General features: G+C 36.5%; 1 protein-coding gene across 1 annotated transcript in view; it reads right to left on the reverse strand.

Moving 5' to 3' along the window:
- Nucleotides 1-404: 404 nt before the first annotated feature.
- CDC27 (cell division cycle 27) overlaps nt 405-21,282 on the reverse strand; it is a 75,307-nt gene continuing 54,429 nt past the window's right edge. The window contains exons 16-19 of the mRNA XM_021678487.2: nt 11,517-11,645; nt 6,234-6,308; nt 5,262-5,418; nt 405-3,430 (exon numbers count right to left, since the gene is read on the reverse strand). Of these exons, the coding sequence (XP_021534162.1) occupies nt 3,348-3,430; nt 5,262-5,418; nt 6,234-6,308; nt 11,517-11,645 (444 nt within the window). The 3' untranslated portion in view covers nt 405-3,347. The remainder of the gene's footprint in view (nt 3,431-5,261; nt 5,419-6,233; nt 6,309-11,516; nt 11,646-21,282) is intronic.

Here is a 21,282-nt window from a genome sequence, read left to right on the forward strand (position 1 = left end):
AAAAAAAAAAAAAAAAATTTTTTTTCTTGATTTTTAGAAGATTCTAATTGGAACAAAAAAGCTTTGTGTCCCTTTTAAATAAATTTCAGAAATCATATGATTAAAGAATAAGCAGGTGACTTGCAAACAGCTGCTGCCAAGGGGCTTCTGTAGGTTGAAAAAAATATATTCTAAAAATTACATTTTTGTCACAATATTTATTTTGGAAATTCCAAATAATACTAAAAAAGGATGTGAGTTTTAAAAAAAGTATATATATGTATTAGAAGAGGGTTCTAAGTTTAAAAAAAAATTAGAGAAACACTGCCCTAGACTTCTGTGGACTGTAAAACTGTTAATTTCTCACTATTTTGCTGTGCCTTACTATAAAAATACAGATGGCACAGCTGTGATGTAGCTTCAACAACTTAATTATAAATTGCTTTCAAAAGTAATTTATTTGGATTTTTCGTATCCTTTAATGAATGCAAATATATTAACAGAAAAGGTTTTCTCCCCCCCCCAAGGACTGTACAATTTCTGAAATAAGTCAGGAAAAGCAAAAAAAAGACACAAAATTACATTGTTTCAATGCAAATAGAACACACACATCACACCCACACTTGTGTTTTCCCAGGTTTTCACAAAGAAAACGGGTCACCATATTTCTCAGTGAAGACCCATACTATAGTCTGGCTAATCAGAGACTTCCAAACTTTTTTCTTCAAAAAGAGCATTTTTAATAGACTAAATACTGGTTATCACTGAGTTTTTGTTTAAGGTACAACAGCAGCATGGTTCAAATGTAACTTGCAGTTCTTGGAAAAAACCAAAAATTTTAAAATAATGAAATACAGAAAAAGTAGGGACCACCTTTCATTATTTTGAGTACCATTGTTCGCTTGAAAAAATATTTCCAACCTTCTAAAATCCTAGAGTTAGGAACCATTTCCAAGGGGGAAAAATATTCAATGCCACAACATAACTTCTGAACAAAAGCGTGTGTGTGTACACATATATGTATGTGTGTGAAAAGCTTAAAGAGACTAATAAAGTTCCTAGTATTTTAAATTTCCTTCAAAGTAACTACTGAAATTTCAAACAAACATTTTGCTTGATCAAAATATATGTCCTTTTCTGGTTGTTTGATCCTCATTCCAGGCAAAAAAAAAAAAAAAAGCAAGCAAGCAAGCCAGAAACAGTTACTAGGTGGGAATAAGGCTTCAAATACCTAAACATTCTGAAAGTAGGTATGAGGAAAATGAAATCAGACTAAGCTTGGGCTGAGTGTCCCATAGCCAGCCATTGCCATGGTGTGCCTTCCACAACTATCCTTTTATCCTTGGTCTCAAAATTAGTACCAGAAAGGCTCTCAACTCTGGCACAGGACATAAATTCCTACTACGAAAGATAATTATACATCAGCAAATTATGTTCTGAGCTTAGCTTTCTCCAGGCTTTGTAACAGAGCTCAGGTTGAAGCTTTCTATGAAATTCTGTATTTGATACTGTCATATAGCTGGCTTATGATGTGCCAATTAAAAAAATAAAGGAATATAAAATTAAATATTACAGAACTAATGAACAAAATGGAGTATTTGTTAGAATCCAAGTGCTAGCCTTTGGGAATTTTTAATGATATTTACTCCCAACCTTTCCTTTTTCTTATAAATTATTTCTTTAAGCAGCACATATTATTACATAGATTTAGGTAGGAAATTTTGTTAAATACCTCTCTGGCACCCAATACCTAATCTAAGACTCTGACTTGAATTAATTTATGATGGTCCACATTCAAATGAGCAGATTAACAGTAAATAATAGGAAGTTACTGAGTCTACAGGTTAAAATTTTGTTCACATCTTCTGTAATCCACCTTGTTTTCACAACTTGACTAACAAGTACAAGTAACCAGTAGATAAATTTGTCCTTCATCAAATAATCCAAAATAATAACCGTAGGCCTGTCATTCATAAGAAACTATAATTTGTTATATTCTGACATTGGCACTTAAAAAAATGTTAACAACTAAAGTTTCTCTAAAAATTTCAATACATTACAATAAAGGAGATACACAATTTAAGACTTTAAATCTGTTACTGTGAAATTCCAATAATTCCCATTTTATTACGCATAATTAGATCTTTAAAATTGTGGCCATTCCTCGAAGACACCAACTTATGTTATGAGAAAATCAGGAGAGAACTCATCTCCTTCATAAGAATGGGGGTTTTTTTGCAGCTAAAAATTTCTAGTATCTTAGACCCAATCACTCTTGGTAAACATTTTGGTGACTCACACTACTGAAAATAATTTGAAGCAGAGAGCCGAAAAGAATGGAAATGACCTCAACCAAAGGTAACTACACATTCTTGCACCCTGCTTAAACACTTAGAAAAGTCAAAGGGATACTTTCTTGAACAAATATAGATTCAAGGTACAATTTTGATTGTATTAAGGCTTTCGCTATCATGATCTCTTAGGTCTCTCCACTTTAGTGTTCTCATTTTGATTCTTATGGTGAACTTAAATGGTAAAAGGCCTTGTTTTGGCTTTTCAGTGGGCAAACACTCTACCATCTCTGAATGTTAAAGGTGATCCCACAGAGCTCAAAGAGAAGAGGCAATATGATAAAGGGACAACTTTAAAGTTTGCAATACCAAGACAATGATCAACACTTTGAAGCAAGATGAATAAATTAAAATTCTTGGTTAGACATTAAAGCATTCTTGCCAAGAATAAGTGTACACTGTATGGAGGGATATTTGATTCCTACACATGAGTCCCAATGTGCCCATTACATTTGCTTATGGGAGACACTGCAAGTTTAAGGTAATTTACATTCCTTGGCAATCAAGTTACTCTGTTATAGGCAATGTCTTTTTATTGTTCCATCTGGCACTTGCTAACACCATTCTTGAAGAACCTAGAAATGAAGGTCAGTCACTCTGTTAATCAGGAACAGAACCAAATAAAAACAAATTTTTGGAAAAACAACCAAGAAATTCTGGTTCATCACTATTTTCCATATCTAACGGTTCCTTCAAGATAAAACATAACTCTTCCTTCCATGATAGCTTTCCAACAAAGGGAGATTAAAGAAAAAAAAAAAAAAAGAAAAGAAAGTTCCCCATCCTACCCCCTAAATTGTCATTCATACTGGTGAAAGAGCCAGTCTTGTTAGCAGCTAAATATTGCACTGCCTTTCATTCTGTGTACAGTCAGGGTCCAATGAAAGTGGCACTCTCATGGTATAAGGGATGGATGACGACACTGCCGGCTCAAGAGTGAAGACTCAGTATATGGAGGGACAAGAAACATGTCAGCACTAGTCACACATCCAGTTGCAAAAGTCTGATTTCCAGAAGTTAAAATTCATCACTTTCAGCTGCATGAAGTTGTGTGTCGTCTGCATCTGTCATGCTGCTCTCCTGGGATTCATCTGTTCCCACTTTAAAAAAATAAAAATAAAAGTCTACAGTAAGGCGTCTGACAAATATTTCTTGTTGGTTAAGGAAATAAGGAAAACTATTCTATGCGGAGAGATGAGATCTTAAATTAAGGCCCTTAAAAATCCTGATATCCTTCAATAAAATGCAATTCAAGTTCTTTATTTTACAGCTTGTCTGAGAAGATTAGTTCATTGCATTAAACCTTTAAGCGTTTTAACTACTGGGACGCCTGGGTGGCTCAGCCGTTAAGCGTCTGCCTTCAGCTCAGGCCAGGATCAAGCCCCGCATTGGGCTCCCTGCTCCGCGGGAAGCCTGCTTCTCCCTCTCCCGACTCCCCCTGCTTGTGTCCCCTCTCTCGCTATGTCTCTCTCGGTCAAATAAAAAAAAAAAAAAATCTTAAAAAAAAAAAAAAAAGAGTTAACTATTAAAGCTGCCTCTCCCTAATGAATTCCTTATTCCTACCCTAGGAGTTAGAGCTAGTTTTCCGAGACATTAAAAAAAGACTGACATTCCCTCCAACTGTTGACTCTACTTTGGGAACAGTCCCTGCTAGTCCACAGAAATATAAAATATACCTTCATTTTAAAAAAGGTTATTGGGATTATAGGAATTATGATTTTAATTAAAGCCTTTTGCCAAGTTTTCTGGAACAAAGGTATCTTAGTTCATCTCAACAGAAGTTTCTCAATTCTCTTATTATTAAAAAATACTATTAGGGGTGCCTGGGTGGCACAGTCGGTTGAGCGACCCACTCTTGGTTTCAGTTCAGGTCATGATCTTAGGGTTGTGAGATTGAGCCCCGCATCCAGCTCCATGCTAGGTGCGGAGTTTGCTTAAGATTCTCTCTCTTCCTCTGCCCCTGCGCCGCCCCCTGTCTAACAAATAAATAAATCTTAAAAAAGGACTTCGTTCAAACTAGTTATGTTCTCACTAGTTAAGATATACACTCAAGTTAGAGTGCCTCAGTCAGTTGAGCATCTGACTCTTGGTTTCAACTCAGGTCATGATCTCATGGTTCCTGGGACAGAGCCCCATGTGGGGCTCCATGCTCAGCAGGGAGTCTGCTTGAAGATTCTCTCCCTCTGCCCCTCCCCCCGCTTGCGTGCTCTCTAAAACAAAAAAAATTTTTTTTTAAATCTTTTAAAAAAAAAGATATACACTCAATTTAGGGATAGAGTATTTACTACTGCCTTAAACTACTTCTTTGTTCCCTCCTCCTTTCTTGACCCTTCAATTTATATACATTAGCCGTATTTTTAGATTTTGAATTTGCCAGAGCTTCAGAGAATTTGAATAGTCATTACTACAGATCTGTCAATACTTTTCATCAATACTTTAAAATGTGCACAAATTTATTCTTCATTCACTTAGCACTTATAATGTCTTCAACATATTGTCACATCTATCATCCCTTCCATCCCACCCCGCACTCCTATGAAGCAGGTAAGGCAGGCATTAGTTACGTATTTAAATTAATGTCCTGGTAAAAATCTGCAATGGATTTGTCAAAGTCACAGCAAGTTAGATCCAAAACAGAGAGTAGTTACCTGACTCCACATGCACTTTGTTAATATATTGCCCTATTTAATTTCTCTAAAATTCCATTTGGTATAAAGAATACACCATGGTTAAAAAAAAAAATTTAAAAGCAGCCCACAAATCCTTATGCAAAAGGTAGCTTTCTGAATATTCAATAGTCAAGAAAATTTCCATGTTTATTCTGTGTCATTAAGAAATTATCTGTTCCCCTTTGCCTAACTCTGAGGTGGTGTTTTATTAGCTCTCTGGTTTGATACACATACAAACCTGATTCTTATGGATGATACTCACTGATCTGTTCTTCTTGGGTTATTGGCTCCTCATCATCTGGAAGGTAGCGTTTATCAATTGCCTCTTTAATCTGGTTATTGGCTCCTTTAGGATCTAAATCCATAGCCCAAGAGAAATTCATCAGGGCGAGGTGTGTTTGACCTAACTTCTTGTAAACCTAAAAATAAACAGCAGCACTACATTTTTCATTAAGTTGTGAGTTTCAATTATAAAATCCTATACATTAATAATTTAAATAGGCTTCTGATTTACATGCTATAAACCCATTCTGATGAGTAGGCCACTTTCATCCTATAGAAAAACTCAGAGTAACTTCTGAGTTCCTTCTAATATATTCAGATATTTTCAGAATTCCTTGCCTCTGTCTCTCTGATAGTGAGCTTCCAATAAATCATACTTTGATTGGATCAATGACAACTGAAAGAAATGAACTACAAGCTGCTTGATTAGCATTATGTACACTGATTTTTAAAGGCTATTATATCAACTCTTAACACCTGGCCACTGTTCCCAGCATCCTTCACCAGTTGGCATCTATGGGCCAAGTCTGTCTTGGCTTGACTAGTCTGGTCTTGGAAATCTTGGAAGCCAGTTCTTCTAATTAAGACTACACAGAGCATTAATTTTTTTCTTTTGGGGGATGCCTACATATTTTGTTGATAATTGGAAGCTAAGAGCTTTCCAAGATGTAGTCTCAGTAACGAACTCATGACTGCCATTGGCTGCAAATGCTAATATACTTCCAAAACCATAGTATGTTTAGGATTATGGTGTGTATGTTCTTGCTCCTTCATCAGGATATCATCTTCTTAAATGTTTTAACTAAATCCATTCTTTATTCCCAGAGCATTTAGTTCAGAGCTCTAGTTGAATTTGCTCAGTAGATGTTGCACAATATGTATTATATTTCTTCTTCAGAAGTTAGTATTTGTTATGAAAGTCACAGTTTAGGACCATGGCCCAAATCTTTACCTTTCCTATTAAGAAGTAAACGAGGGATTCTTTGGGAACAATTTGTTTCAATTCTTCAAGTTCTTGTAAAGCAGACTGAAAAAAGCAAAGAAAAACAGAGTAGCAAAATTTTACAAAGTTCTAACTAAGCAAGTGTTTTTATTTGATTTCCCAAATCATCTTAACTAAAGCTTATACTAGATCTTAATTAATGCACTTCCCTATTGCATTAATTCTTGTTGTGAAAATAAAATGCATGAAAATACTTAAGACAACAGGAACTAAGAAATGGCAGGAATTCACCAGAGTACATGGAGAACACACAGACATGCGGGTGACAATGCTTGCTTTGGTCACCATTTTATTTAAAATAACAATACTCCATTACACTGTGTGAAAGAGTTTTGAAAACTAAGTTGCAGAATAAAACAATTCTGAAGTTCTGTTAATATACCGTCTCCCTGATGCAAACACTAAGCTTTGACTACCAACCTGCCATTTTAACTCATGATGAAGAGTCTAAAATTTAACCCTCTGAATTAAGTCAAAACTGTCTAGAAATCTTCTGACCATTGCTAAAGGGTTCGGGAAATTGAGAGAAAAGATAGAGAAATAGATTTTTATTTAAAAGACATGATCAAAAATAAAACTGGTTCCCCAAATGAGATATTGTCCACTTTTCACCTAGCAAATGGACAAAAATAAAAATAAATTGATGTTGCATAAAGTTACTATGAGAGAGAGGAATCAGGCATTCTCATTACTGAAGGTGGAATTGTAAACTGATGCAACCTGTTTGTGAGGACAATTTAGCATTATCTATTAAGTTAAAAACTGCACCATTGATTCAGCAATCCCGCTGCTAGGAATTTATCTCAGGGATATATTAAAAAAATTCACTAAATCATCTTTATAAGAACATTCGACCCAACATGCTACTGCAAATCACTAGAAGCAATCAAGATGTGTCTAATCATAGTCTAGTTAAATAAACTGTGGTCCATTCTCTATGCAACACTAGATTTATAGGTGCTCAACCATATGTTAAAAGAAAAGAAGCAAAAGCGAGATGCAAAAGAGTACGTGCAATACTACTATTTCTTTCGTAACAAAACATATATGCCACACATATACCAATAATTATGTGGGTATTCCCACAAATATTTTATATTTATGTGAGCATATAAATTTTTCTTTTTTTCTGGCAGAAATCAATACATATATGCCCCATATAAATGGCTTACCTTTGGGAAGGGGATGATTGAGGTAAAAGGGGAGCAGGGACCTTCTATTTTTTCCTTGGTAGCTTTCTCTATTTTTTGAATTTTCTAACATAAATATTATATTTTATTTCTCTTTAATGTCCACAGAGGTTATCTACTTTTCTTCTCTATACCTCTTTGTAGTAAAACAAAATCCAATGTAAGTTAGGTTAAAAAAGAAAAAAAGGTAAGTATCAACTACCCACAGGAGTGTTAAAGTGAAAAGAAGCAAATTATAGAACAGTATGTGTAGTTGCATTAGTTTCCTATTCTGTCATAACAAATTACCACAATTTTGATGGCTTAAGACAAATTTTTTTATCTTATAGTCTGTGCATTAGAAGTCCAATATGAGTCTCACTGGCTAAAATCAAGGTCCCTTCCTTTGTGCAGAGTATCTGTTTCCCTGCCTTTCTTGGCATCTAGAGGCTGCCCACATTTTTGGGCTTGTAGCCTTCTTCCTCCATCTTCAAAGGCTACAAAGGCTGGTTGAGTCCTTCTCATGCTGCTTCTGACTACAGCTAGGAAAGATCCTCCACTTTTAAGATTCATGTGATTAGACTAGCACCGCCTGAATAATGCAGGATACTCGCCCCAACTCAAGGTCCATATCCTTAATCACATCTGTAAAGTTTCTTCTGCTGCGTAAGGTAACACATTCACAGGTGCTCAGGATTAGGGCATGGACATCCTTGAGGGGTCATTACCCTGCCTACCACAACAGGGTAAGTCTACTGTTAGGTACAATTAAAAATATATAAATAATGAGAAAAAGATCTAAAGAAGTATGTTCTGAGTTGTTAACAATGCTCCTCCCTGGAGGGTCCCCTTATGAGGCACATTCAACTTCGTATTTTCTTATACTTTCATATTATTTGAATTTTTGGGTAATAAGCCTATTACTTTCATAAAAAGCCCCCACAAAGATATAAGGAATAAAGCAGTGATCAAAGAGAGTGGGCTAGTAAAGGTATCAGAGGATTATAGCATTTGGGTAACATAAGGGGATTTATTCATTGATTGGTATAAGACTTTAGTATTATTTCTCTAAGAAGGGTATAAAGAGTAAGGAACCAATCTTATTTCACAGTTCTAAAAAAGTTTAATACATTCCTACCTGACCCTCCCTTAACCTAAGGCCAAATGTAATTTCCTGGCTTTTGTAAATTTTTTATAGGCATTATCTAAAATAAAAGATTTATATAAATTGTTTTTGTGGGAAGTAGTATGAAAATAGCTGGGTGGTAGGTTCCATGGACTCATTATCACAGTATAGTGATGTTTGAAATTTTCTATAATAAAAAGGAATAAAAAAGAGTAAAGGCAAACACACACACACACACACACACTTTCTTGGTGTATTTGTTTCAAGTGCTGTGTTTTTTACACAAGTATGTAAGGGGCTCTGGTGCATCCTTAACACTTGATTGTCTTCCTAATTGCTGGCAGCCCAAGAGAAATAAACTCAAAGTACTGCTGGGCTGAATGGGTCTGAGAATCACATCTGCTAGTCTATGAATGGAAGACTTATTACATATGATAATTCTACGAGGTAGACTGTTCTCTATTCCTTCCATATTATTAAGTATTGTAAAATATACATGGAATAAAGAATCAAGATAAAAGATCTGTGGTCATGGATATTATTTACTTACAATCACTGTTAACACCTGTCAAATGTTACTGACAGGGACTGAAAAAGCCTGTACCACAACGAAGAAATCTGAGACTGATTTTAATATTGCAAAAAACCAATTTTTACACTTGTTGGGTCTCCAGACTTCTTTACACTCTTAAAGCTTATTGAGGAACCCAAAGAGTTTTTGTTAATGTGGATTATAGCTATCAATACTTACTATAAAAGAAATTAAAATGTGAAGGTTTTAAAAATATTTATCCATTAATTTAAAAGTAACAACACCAAACCATCACATGTTAACATAGATAATATTTTTTTAATGAAAAATAACTTTTTCAGAACAATTAAGTCAGTAAGAATAGTGGTACTGCTTAACATTTTTGCAAATCTCTGGTTAAAAGAAAACAGGTGGACTCTCTCATCTGCTTCTGCATTCAATCTGTCATGTAGCTTTTGGAAAATTCCACTGTACATTGGTGAGATGATAAAAGTGAAAAAGGCAAATAACATCTAAATATTACTATGAAAATAGTTTTGACCTTGTAGACTCCTTGAAAGGATTTTTAGGGGCCCCCAGAAGTGCCCAGGCCATACTTTGAGAACCACTGTTTTAAAGAAATCTTAATCAGGACAATGCACCCCAATCCTTCACTGCTCACCACACACAGTTCAGAATGGATAGGTTTTCTTTCTATAACTGCATGTTGTAATTATAAAAATTTCATTTATCATACCTCCCCACCTCAATAATCTAATTACAAAGACTCATTGAGAAACACTGACTAACACAGTATCAGAGTTCTCACTTTTGCCTTAAAGACTTAAGACTTACCTGATATCAATGCAGCTCATTAAATAGGATGGTATTTAGAAGGCTTTTGCCACAGAGAGGTTGCCACCATTTGCTTTTCATTTTTCAAGCCAAGACATTTCAGAAGTAATCAGTAACTTTTTCCTCATACCCCTTTTTATTTTAATAGAGGTATACTGGATGTACCTGTGCATCAAAGTAGGCCTTACAATTTAGCCAAACCCTAAGCTGGTAGTCAAAAATGGCTGTGACCATTATAGCTTCAACAATGGGTCAGATTAGAATTTGGGCTTCTTGAACCAAGAACAGGGCTGATTTATACGGCATACTTCGTAGGTATGTTGATATTAAAATGGCTTTGAGAATAATAAATTGAATAAAATCCTTCAATTGAAGAATCTGACCACAAATGTAAAGAGATGCAATGAAGCAAAAACATGAAAACAAATGATGAATTACAATTATAGTACCTCAAAGAGCAAGTTAAAAGTTGTAAAGTGTTTTTTAGATTTAAAAGTAGCTTTTATAGAAGAACAAAAACAGTAGGACTAGACATCCACCTCTTGATAAAGAAAAAGAGTGAGATTAGGGGAATCACTGAATAAATGACAAAGAATAAATCAGATGGTTGATTTTATGTATCTTTATCAGTCTGGAAATATTAAGAGTTTATCATTGGTTTTGTATTTTTCAATTTCAGCAAATGTCAATGTGTACTGGAAGAACTGATTTCTAGGGAGGCTACTGAAATGGATTATTAGGTCCAACATATTCTGTGCACTTAAATTTTGGAGGGTTTTTTTTTTGTTTGCTTGGTAACTTTTACTCTTTTTAGGAAGAGCCTAAATTTATTAAAAAAGTAACCTGAACTTTAAATCAAAACTTTGGATTCATGGTTTATGATTGACTAAATGATGACAAAGATCCCATTGTCACTTTATGCCTCTTTTTTCTTTCTCAATTTTCCTTATCTTATTTTCTCAGCTTTTTTTCATGCTACAGCTCTACAGTTTGGAAAACAGTGTGAGAAGAGAGAAAAACATCATACAAAACCAAGTATCCTTGTTATAAGCTTTCATAACTCACTATACTTTTCCTTTATGTACTCAACATGTATTATTTTTGTCCTTATTTGATTAATGTCTGTTGCCCCTCTAAAAGGGTACTAAAGGCAGGAAATGTGATTGCTTTGCTTTGCTTGCCACTATATTCCTAGTCCCTGACATGCAATAGGTACTCAGTAAATATCTGTTGAAAAATGCACACACATTCATTTGCCACCTGTTCAGATATTTTGGTCCTAAGAGGATGGTTTAGGTCTTACCTTTAAGATAACTCCCTGATGGAAAAACTGTCTTTCTATATATGGAATCCTTACAAGGAATAACATATATTCCTAAATATCCATACAACCCATCCTACCTATCAGTATTTCATAAAGAAATAAAATCACAAAAGAAAATGAATAGCTTCTGAAAATGGGAAAAATAAACTATTAGAGATGAAAAAGTATAAATAACTTTTGGTCTATTAAAAGAAGGGGCAAAACTTAAGCAATAAAATGCTGAAAACCATTAAAATACGTATCTTACCTTATATTTTTCATTTGCAAATAAAACTGAGGCTCTGTGAAATTTGCATAGAGGGTTCTTGGGATCAATGACAATGGCTTTGTTTAGGGTATCCAAAGCCTTCTCAGATTTTTTCAGTGCATGCTGAACCTATAAGAAATAAAGATCATATTAATGTTTCCTTTTGACATTTACGAAGAAAGGGGAGAACCAAATACTGTGACTCAAGTCAACATAAAGATAATAAGACTACTGAGGCATCTGGCTGACTCAGTGGTAGAGCATGCAACTCTTGATCTCAGGGTCATGAGTTCGAGCCCCACTTGGGCATACAGATTACTTTAAAAAAAAAAAAGATATTAAAACTACTAAAGTTGTACGGTCTGAGAGGGTTTTCCACAGAGTTAAGTGGACTTAATAGTTGATTACCAGACTATTAATAGATTATCTCTAAAATCTCTTCTAATTCTAGTTCAACTGCTTCACTTTCGAGATGAGAAAACTGAAGCCCAGGATGTTAAATAACTTGTTCTGGGATCAGAACCTAGGTCCTCTGGCACCCAATCCACCATTATGTATCCATAATGATAACCCACAATGATTATTTTATCTTTAGAGCAGATATTTAGTACCTTCAAGTCTAAAAGATAAGAAAAACCTTGATTTTTCCCTCACAAGAAAATCTGTCCCATTTAGCTAGATAATACTCACATTTCAATATGTTTATTATGGTCCTCTAAATATTAGGCTTTTCAAAACTATGTTCAAAGAAACACTAGAGGATTTGGCTCTAAACCCTTACCAGCCCTGCTTCACTCAGAACTTCTAATTACATTTCTACTTATTTTAGGAATTTATTTTAAAAATAATTCTTCTGCTTCACATACTCGAAAACCACTGATCTGTAATACAGGGAAGTAAATATTTTAAATAACTTTAAAAAACCCCACACAACCCCAAGCATCACATTCATTTGTATATACTCATGCTATGCCATGTTCCTCCTTAGATGAATTGCATGTTAAAAAGAAAGTGTAAGTGCATGGATGTGGCTGTGGAACTTGAACAAATACCACTCACTGTAACAAGAATGTGAGAGTAGGGGGCGCCTGGGTGGCTCAGTTGGTTAAGCGACTGCCTTCGGCTCGGGTCATGATCCTGGAGTCCCAGGATCGAGTCCCACATCGGGCTCCCTGCTCAGCAGGGAGTCTGCTTCTCCCTCTGACCCTCCTCCCTCTCATGTTCTCTGTCTCTCATTCTCTCTCTCACAAATAAATAAAATCTTAAAAAAAAAAAAAGAATGTGAGAGTAGGTACTGCCAAAATCTGGTTGCTAAATTCATCTATACGATGATCTTTGCAGAGGTTATTACTACATGTGGCCAAATACTCTGCCCACCAGATTGAAATCCTAAACACTAGTTCTCTAACAGAGAAAAGCATATTCTATTACCTGAAAACTTCTTCAAATGAACCACACAAAATTTTAAAACCATCTATTCCACAATCACTTTAGAAGAGAGCCTACTTTAAAAGATGTCCAACTTCACTAAAAGGTATCAACAGGTACTTAAGTTTGATTTGCTTAAGTGATGAAGAAAAATTCTTTGTTGATATATTTTGCATAGTATCTAACTATGAAAAAAGTTACCATGGCAATTAAAAAAATTATAAAGAATTCTTCTCCCAGGGGCGCCTGGGTGGCTCAGTGGTTAAGCGTCTGCCTTCGGCTCAAGTCGCGATCCCAGGGTCCTGGGATGGAGCCCCACATTGGGCTCCCTGCTCCGCGGGAAGCCTGCTTCTCCCTCTCCCACTCCCCCTGCTTGTGCTTGTGTTCCCTCTCTCGCTGTCTCTCTCTCTCTGTCAAATAAATAAAATCTAAAAAAAAAAAAAAAAAAATTCTTCTCCAAAATGAACAGAGAAATTCCCAATTCACATAATTTCCTCACATTGTATGCCCATTTCCACAAAAGCCAAGTTTGCTGAGAGAAAGTGAAGAGTAGGGGAGGGAGAGATGGAGGACATGGGTAAGAGGCAAGAACAAGAACTACAGGCACTGTGCTTACAGAGCAACTAATAAATGAGATTTCAAAAAGCAAACATACTTTTTCTCCAATTGAAGTACAACTTATTATCAAACACTTAAAAAATAAACATAAACATGGTGATTTAAAAACTGACTCAATGGAATAATTAGAAAAATGATCTTAACACTATGCATGGATTTGAATCATTTTTAATATCTTAGAAACATTCTACACATCTTAAGATTAAAAAAATTAAGTTTCTGTTCTGATTTTTAATAGATAGCTTTTTATGACAATATTCATAATACTGACAGGTACATGTTAAGGCTAGTTACAATCTCCTATTGTGACTTTTTTTTAATCTTTTCCTTTCTTAAAAAAAAAAAAAGTAAAAGCCAGACTCCTTTAGAGCTCTGAATTGTGTATACAGAAGATGAGAGTGCACTCTCTCTTGCTCTCAAATAAATAAAATCTTAAAAAAAAAAAAAAAAAAATGGGGGGGGGGCCCCGGGGGGCTCAGTCAGTTAAGTATCTGCCTTCGGCTCAGGTCATGACCTCAGGGTCCTGGGATAGAGCCCTGCATTGGGCTCCCTGCTCAGTGGGGAGTCTGCTTCTTCCTCCCCCTCTGTTTCTCCCCACCACTCATGCGAGCGAGTGAGCGAGCTCTCAAATAAATAAAATCTTAAAAAAAAGAAAGAAAAGAAAAGAAAATGAGAGTGCAGTGAACATAATGTGCAGTCCTACAGTCAGGACACAGTTGCTCCTTCCCATTCTACCAGATATTGCACTTTCCATCAAGGATACCCAACCAGCCAATACTTCGCATTTTTTACCACATGCTATTCTACCTACAGCACCAAAATAACAGGTAATGGAGTTTTTTACATGACTGAGTTGCAACTCCTGATCTGCTAATTTATGCAAAATCTGTGTTGAGTTCATCAAATTGGTAATCTTCTTTGCCCTCATTATTTTTGTAGTTATTCCACTGAGTCAGTCTTTGTGATTAGTGGTTCTCAGATCAAACAGATCATGTAGACAGACAGTACAAGTATGTGGGGAAACACTGTTTTATTACCAAAATGTTGGAAAAAAGTTATTTCATTACCTTTCAGATTTCATAAAGTGCAGTGTATGTAACATCTACTAAAAGACCGTAAAATATTGAAATTTTCCTTCAAACAAAGTGTAAAAAATATACTAAGCCTGTAAATTGCTGTGACTAGACTTCACTGTCATCTTAATACATTCTTACATGTGGATACACACACACATGTGATCCATGCGACACAGATTATGGAACTGGGCAGCTTTGGTGTATACGTCTCGTGCTTTTTTTCAGAAATAGTTGCAGTGTTTACACAGCAGCATTACTTCTCAGGCTTTGATCAGGTGCTTTTGCTTGCTGTGTATGAAGAGAAATGTGTCAAACAAGTTTAAGGTTTAGTGTGTTCTGAAGAAGGGTGTGAAAAACAGTGTGCATGGGCTTTGAGAATGCTTTCCATTTTCAGTCCTTGTAACTCAGCCGTTCAGTACCTAAAAGCAATTCAAATAATATGAACATTATCTCCTACTAGAAGTAATGTTTTCAAGTCTTCATGGCACATTATGATTGTAAATGTCTCTCCACCTCAACAGTAAGTCTATGGGAGTCCCATGAAAATTCATGAAATGTCTGTAGTGACTGTTAGTCACGTTGAATAAGTGTAGTATGAACAAAGTATTTTATTGCACAGAGTAAACAAACAGTATGTTGCCTAACAAAGCTCCTGCTGTTTTATTACATTACCTCTTGTTTTTATAAAATGTACCAAGATTTGAATTGATAACTTTATTTTACATGTAAAAAAACCCAGTTTCTTTAAAAAGTAAAATGGTGATCCACATCACCTTTTAAGAATTTTAATTAGTTCTGGGAGAGAGTCCAAGATGGTGGAGAATTAGGAGATGTTAATTTCATCTGGCCCCAGGAATTCAGCTAGATAGCTATCAAATCATTCTGAACACCTGCAACTTAACTGGCGCTCTAAGAACGGCTGCAATTCTACAAATAGAAAAGCGACCACTTTCTGGAAGAATGACAAGGCAGAAAAACTCACCCCAAAAAAGAGAACAAGAGGAAGTACTGACTGCCAGGGACCTAATCTGTATGGATATAAGTAAGATGTCAGAAGTAGAGTTCAGAATAATGATTATAAAGATATTAGCTGGGCTTGAAAAAAAGCACAGGAGACACTAGAGAATCCCTTTCTAGAGAAATAAAAGAACTAAAAATCGTAAGTCGAAATAAAAAAGGCTATTAATGAGATGCAATAAAAAATGGAGGCTCTAACTGCTAGGATAAATGAGGCAGAAGAGAGAATTAATGGAGAATAAAGAAGATGAGAAAGAGAGATAAACTACTGGATCACGAGGGGAGAAATCGACAGATAAGTGATACCATAAAGCGAAACAATATTAGAATGATTGGGATCCCAGAAAAAGAGGAAAGAGAGAGAGACAGAGGGGCAGAAGGTATATTAGAGCAAATTATAGCTGGTAACTTCCCTAATCTGGGTAAGGAAGCAGGCATTCAAGTCCAGAAGGCACAGAGAACCCCCCTCAAAATCAATAAAAAAGGGCCAACACCTCAACATATAATAGTGAACCTTACAAATCTCAGAGACAAAGAGAAAACCCAGAAAGCAGCTCAGGACAAGAGGCCTGTAACCAACAAGGGTAGAAACATTAGGCTGGCAGCAGACCTATCCACAGAGACCTGGCAGACCAGAAAGGACTGGCATGATATATTCAGGATGCTAAATGAGAAAAATATACAGCCAAGAATACTTTATCCAGCAAAGCGGTCATTCAAAATAGGAGACATTAAAAGCTTCCAGGACAAATGGAAACTAAAAGATTTTGTGATTACTAAACCAGCCCTGCAAGAAATATTAAAGGGGATCCTTTAAGTGAAGAGAGCCCAAAAGTAACATAGACCAGAAAGGAATAAAGACAATATACAGACACAGTGACTTTATAGCTAATACAATGGCACAAAATTCATATCTTTCAATAGTTACCCTGACTATAAATGGGCTAAATAACCCAATCAAAAGATACAGGGTATCAGATTAGATAAAAAAGCAAGACCCATCCATATACTGTCTGCAAGAGACTCGTTTTATTTTTATTATTTTTAAAAATTTTTTTAAAAGATTTTACTTATTTATTTGACAGAGAGAGAGCACAAGTAGGCAGAGCAGCAGGCAGAGAGAGAGGGAGAAGCAGGCTCTCCGATGAGCAGGGAGCCCAACGTGGGGCTTGATCCCAGGACCCTGGGATTATGACCTGAGCCAAAAGCAGACGCTTAACTGACTGAGCCACCCAGGCACCCCCAAGAGACTCATTTTAGACCCCAAGACACCACCAGATTGAAAGTGAGGGGGTAGAAAACCATTTATCATGCTAACGGATATCAAAAGAAAGCTGGGGTAGCAATCCTTGTATCAGACAAATTAGATTTTAAACCAAAGACTGTAATAAGAGATGAGGAAGGATACTATATCATAATTAAAGGGTCTATCCAACAAAAAGATCTAGCAATTGTAAATATTTATGCCCCTAACATGGGAGCAGCCAATTATATAAACCAATTAATAACAAAATTAAAGAAATACATCGATAATAATATAATAATAGTAGGAGACTTCAACACCCCACTCACTGCAATGGACAGATCATCTAAGCAGAAGATCAACAAGGAAACAAGGGCTTTGAATGACACACTGGACCAGATGGACTTCATAGACCTATTCAGAGCATTCCATCCTAAAGCAACAGAATACACATTCTTCTCAAGTACATATAGAACATTCGCCAGAACAGACCACATACTGGGTCGCAAATCAGGCCTCAACCAGTACCAAAAGAATTGGATCATTCCCTGCATATTTTCAGACCACAATGCTTTGAAAGTTGAACTCAACCACAAGAGGAAATTTGTAAGGAACTCAAAGACATGGAGGTTAAAGAGCATCCTACTAAGGAATGAATGGGTCAACCAGGAAATTAAAGAAGAATTAAAAAAATTCATGGAAACAAATGAAAATGAAAACACAACTGTTCAAAACCTTTGGGATGCAGTAAAGGCAGTCCTAAGAAGGAAGTATATAGCAATACAAGCCTTTCTCAAGAAACAAGAAAGGTCTCAAATTCACAACCTAACCTTACACCTAAAGGAGCTGGAGAAAGAACAGCAGATGAAGTCTAAAGTCAGCAGGAGAAGAGAATTAATGAAGATTAGAGCAGAAATCAATGAAACAGAAAACAAAAGAACAGTCGAACAGATCAACAGATCAACTAGGAAATGGTTCTTTGAAAGAATTAGTGAGATTGATAAACCCCTGGCCAGACTTATCAAAAAGAAAAGAGAAAGGACCCAAATAAATAAAATCATGAATGAAAGAGATCACAGCTAACATTGAAGAAATACAATTATGAGAATATATCAGGAGCAACTATATGCCAACAAATTAGGCAATCTCGAAGAAATGGATGTATTCATGGAGATGTACAAACTGCCAAAACTGAAACAGGCAGAAATAGCAAACCTGAACAGACCCATAACCAGCAAGGAAATTGAAACAGTAATCAAAAATCTCCCAACCAACCAGAGTCAAGGGCCAGAGAGCTTCCCAGGGGAATTCTACCAAACATGTAAAGAAGAATTAACATCTATTCTTTTGAAGCTGTTTCAAACAAAGAAATGGACTGAATAATGCATAGAACTACTGAATCACTATGTTGTACACCTGAAACTAATGTAATATTGTTACACTGTGTGTCAACTATACTTCAATTAAAAAAAGGAAATAACAAAAAGAAATGGAAGGAAAACTTTTTTTTTTTTTTTTAAAGATTTTTTTTATTTATTTGACAGACACAGAGATAGCGAGAGCAGGAACACAAGCAGGGGGAGTGTGAGAGGGAGAAGCAGGCTTCCCGCTGAGCAGGGAGCCTATGTGGGACTCGATCCCAGGAACCTGGGATCATGACCTGAGCCAAAGGCAGACGCGCAACCAACTGAGCCACTCAGGCATCCTGGAAGGAAAACTTCTAAACTCTTTCTATGAGGCCAGCATTACCTTGATCCCAAAGCCAGACAAAGACCCCACCAAGAAGGAGAGTTACAGACCTATATCCCTGATGAACATGGATGCAAAAATTCTCACCAAGATACTGGCCAACAGTACATTAAAAGGATTATTCACCATGACCAAGTGGGATTTATTCCTGGGCTGCAAGGGTGGTTCAACATCCACAAATCAATGTAATACACTACATAAATAAAAGAACGGACAAGAACCACATCATCCTCTCAATAGATACAGAAAAAGCATCTGACAAAGTATGGCATCCTTTTTTTTTTTTTTTAAAGATTTTATTTATTTACTTGATAGAGACACAGCGAGAGAGGGAACACAAGCAGGGGGAGTGGGAGAGAGAGAAGCAGGCCTCCCGTGGAGCAGGGAGCCCGATGTGGGGCTCGATCCCAGGACCCCGGGATCACGACCTGAGCCGAAGCCAGATGCTCAATGACTGAGCCACCCAGGTGCCCCTAGCATCCTTTCTTGATTAAAACTTCACAGTGTAGGGATACAGGGAACATACCTCAAAATGTCATAAAAGCCATATATGAAAAGCCCACAGCAAATATCATTCTCAATGGGGAAAAACTGAGAGCTTTTCCCCTAAAGTCAGGAACATGGCAGGGATGTCCACTTTCACCAGTGTTGTTCAACATAGTACTAGAAGTCCTAGCCTCAGCAATCAGACAACAAAAAGAAATAAAAGGCATCCGAATCAGCAAAGAAGTCAAACTCTTGCTCTTCGAAGATGACATGATACTCTATGTGGAAAACCCAAAAGACTCCACCCCAAAATTGCTAGAACTCATACAGGAATTCAGCACAGTGGCAGGATATAAAATCAATGCACAGAAATCAGTGGCATTGCTATACACTAACAGCGAGACAGAAGAAAGAGAAATTAAGGAGTCAATCCCATTTACAATTGCACCCAAAACCATAAGATACCTAGGAATAAACCTAAACAAAGAGGCAAAGGATCTGTACTCAGAAAACTATAGAACACTCATGAAAGAAACTGAGGAAGCACAAAGAAATGGAAAAACGTTCCATGCTCGTGGATTGGAAGAACAGATATTGTTAAAATGTCTATGCTACCTAGAGCAATCTATACATTCAATGCAATCCCTATCAAAATACCACCAACTTTTTTCAAAGAAATGGAACAAAAGAATCCTAAAATTTGTATGGAACCAAAAAAGACCCCGAATAGCCAAAGGAATGTTGAAAAAGAAAACCAAAGCTGGGGGCATCACAATTCTGGACGTCAAGCTCTATTACAAAGCTGTTATCATCAAGATGGTATTGTATTGGCACAAAAACAGACACATAGATCAATGGAACAGAATAGAGAACCCAGAAATGGACCCTCAACTCTATGGTCAACTAATCTTTGACAAAGCAGGAAAGAATTTCCAATGGAAAACAGACAGTCTCTTCAACAATGGTGTTGGGAAAACTGGACAGCCACATGCAGAAGAATGAACCTGGACGATTTTCTTACATCATACACAAAAATAGACTCAAAATGGGTGAAAGACCTAAATGTGAGACAGGAATCTGTCAAAATCCTAGAGGAGATCACAGGCAGCAACCTCTTCGACCTCAGCCACAACAACTTCTTGCTAGACATGTCTCAAAAGGCAAGGGAAACAAAGGCAAAAATGAACTATTGGGATTTCATCAAGATAAAAAGCTTTTTTGCACAGCAAAGAAAACAGTCGACAAAACCAAAAGACAACCAACAGAATGGGAGAAGATAATTGCAAATGTCTTATCAGATTAAACGGCTAGTATCCAAAATCTATAAAGAACTTATCAAACTCAACACCCAAAGAACAAATAATCCAATCAAGAAATGGGCAGAAGACATGAACAGACATTTCTGCAAAGAAGACATCCAAATGGTCAACAGACACATGAAAAAATGCTCAACATCACTTGGCATCAGGGAAATACAAATTAAAACCACAATGAGATACCACCTCACACTGGTCAGAGTGGCTAAAATTAGCAAGTCAGGAAACAACAAATGTTGGTGAGGATGTGGAGAAAGGGGAACCCTCTTACACTGTTGGTGGGAATGCAAGCTAGTGCAACCACTCTGGAAGGCAGTATGGAGGTTCCTCAAAAAGTTGAAAACAGAGCTACCCTATGACCCAGCAATTGCACTACTAGGTACTACCCCAAGTATACAAATGTAGTGATCTGAAGGGGCACCTGCACCCCAGCGTTCATAGCAGCAATGTCCACAATAGCTGAACTATGGAAAGAGCCCAGATGTCCATGGACAGATGAATGGATAAAGAAGATGTGGTGTATATATATACAATGGAATACTACTCAGCCATCAAAAAAGTAAAATCCTGCCATTTGCAATGACGTGGATGGAACTAGGATATTATGCTAAGCGAAATAAGTTAATCAGAGAAAGACAATTATCACATGATCACACCGGTATGTGGAATTTAAAAGACAAAACAGTATCATAGGGGAAGGGAGGGAAAAATAAGATGAAATCAGAGAGGGAGACAAACCATAAGAGACTCTTAATCATAGGAAACAAACAGTGTTGCTGGAGGGGAGGGGTATCAGGGGATTGGGTAACTGGGTGATGGACATTAAGGAGGGC

Source organism: Neomonachus schauinslandi, chromosome 15, assembly GCF_002201575.2.
Source record: "Neomonachus schauinslandi chromosome 15, ASM220157v2, whole genome shotgun sequence".
Taxonomy (NCBI): Eukaryota; Metazoa; Chordata; class Mammalia; order Carnivora; family Phocidae; genus Neomonachus; species Neomonachus schauinslandi.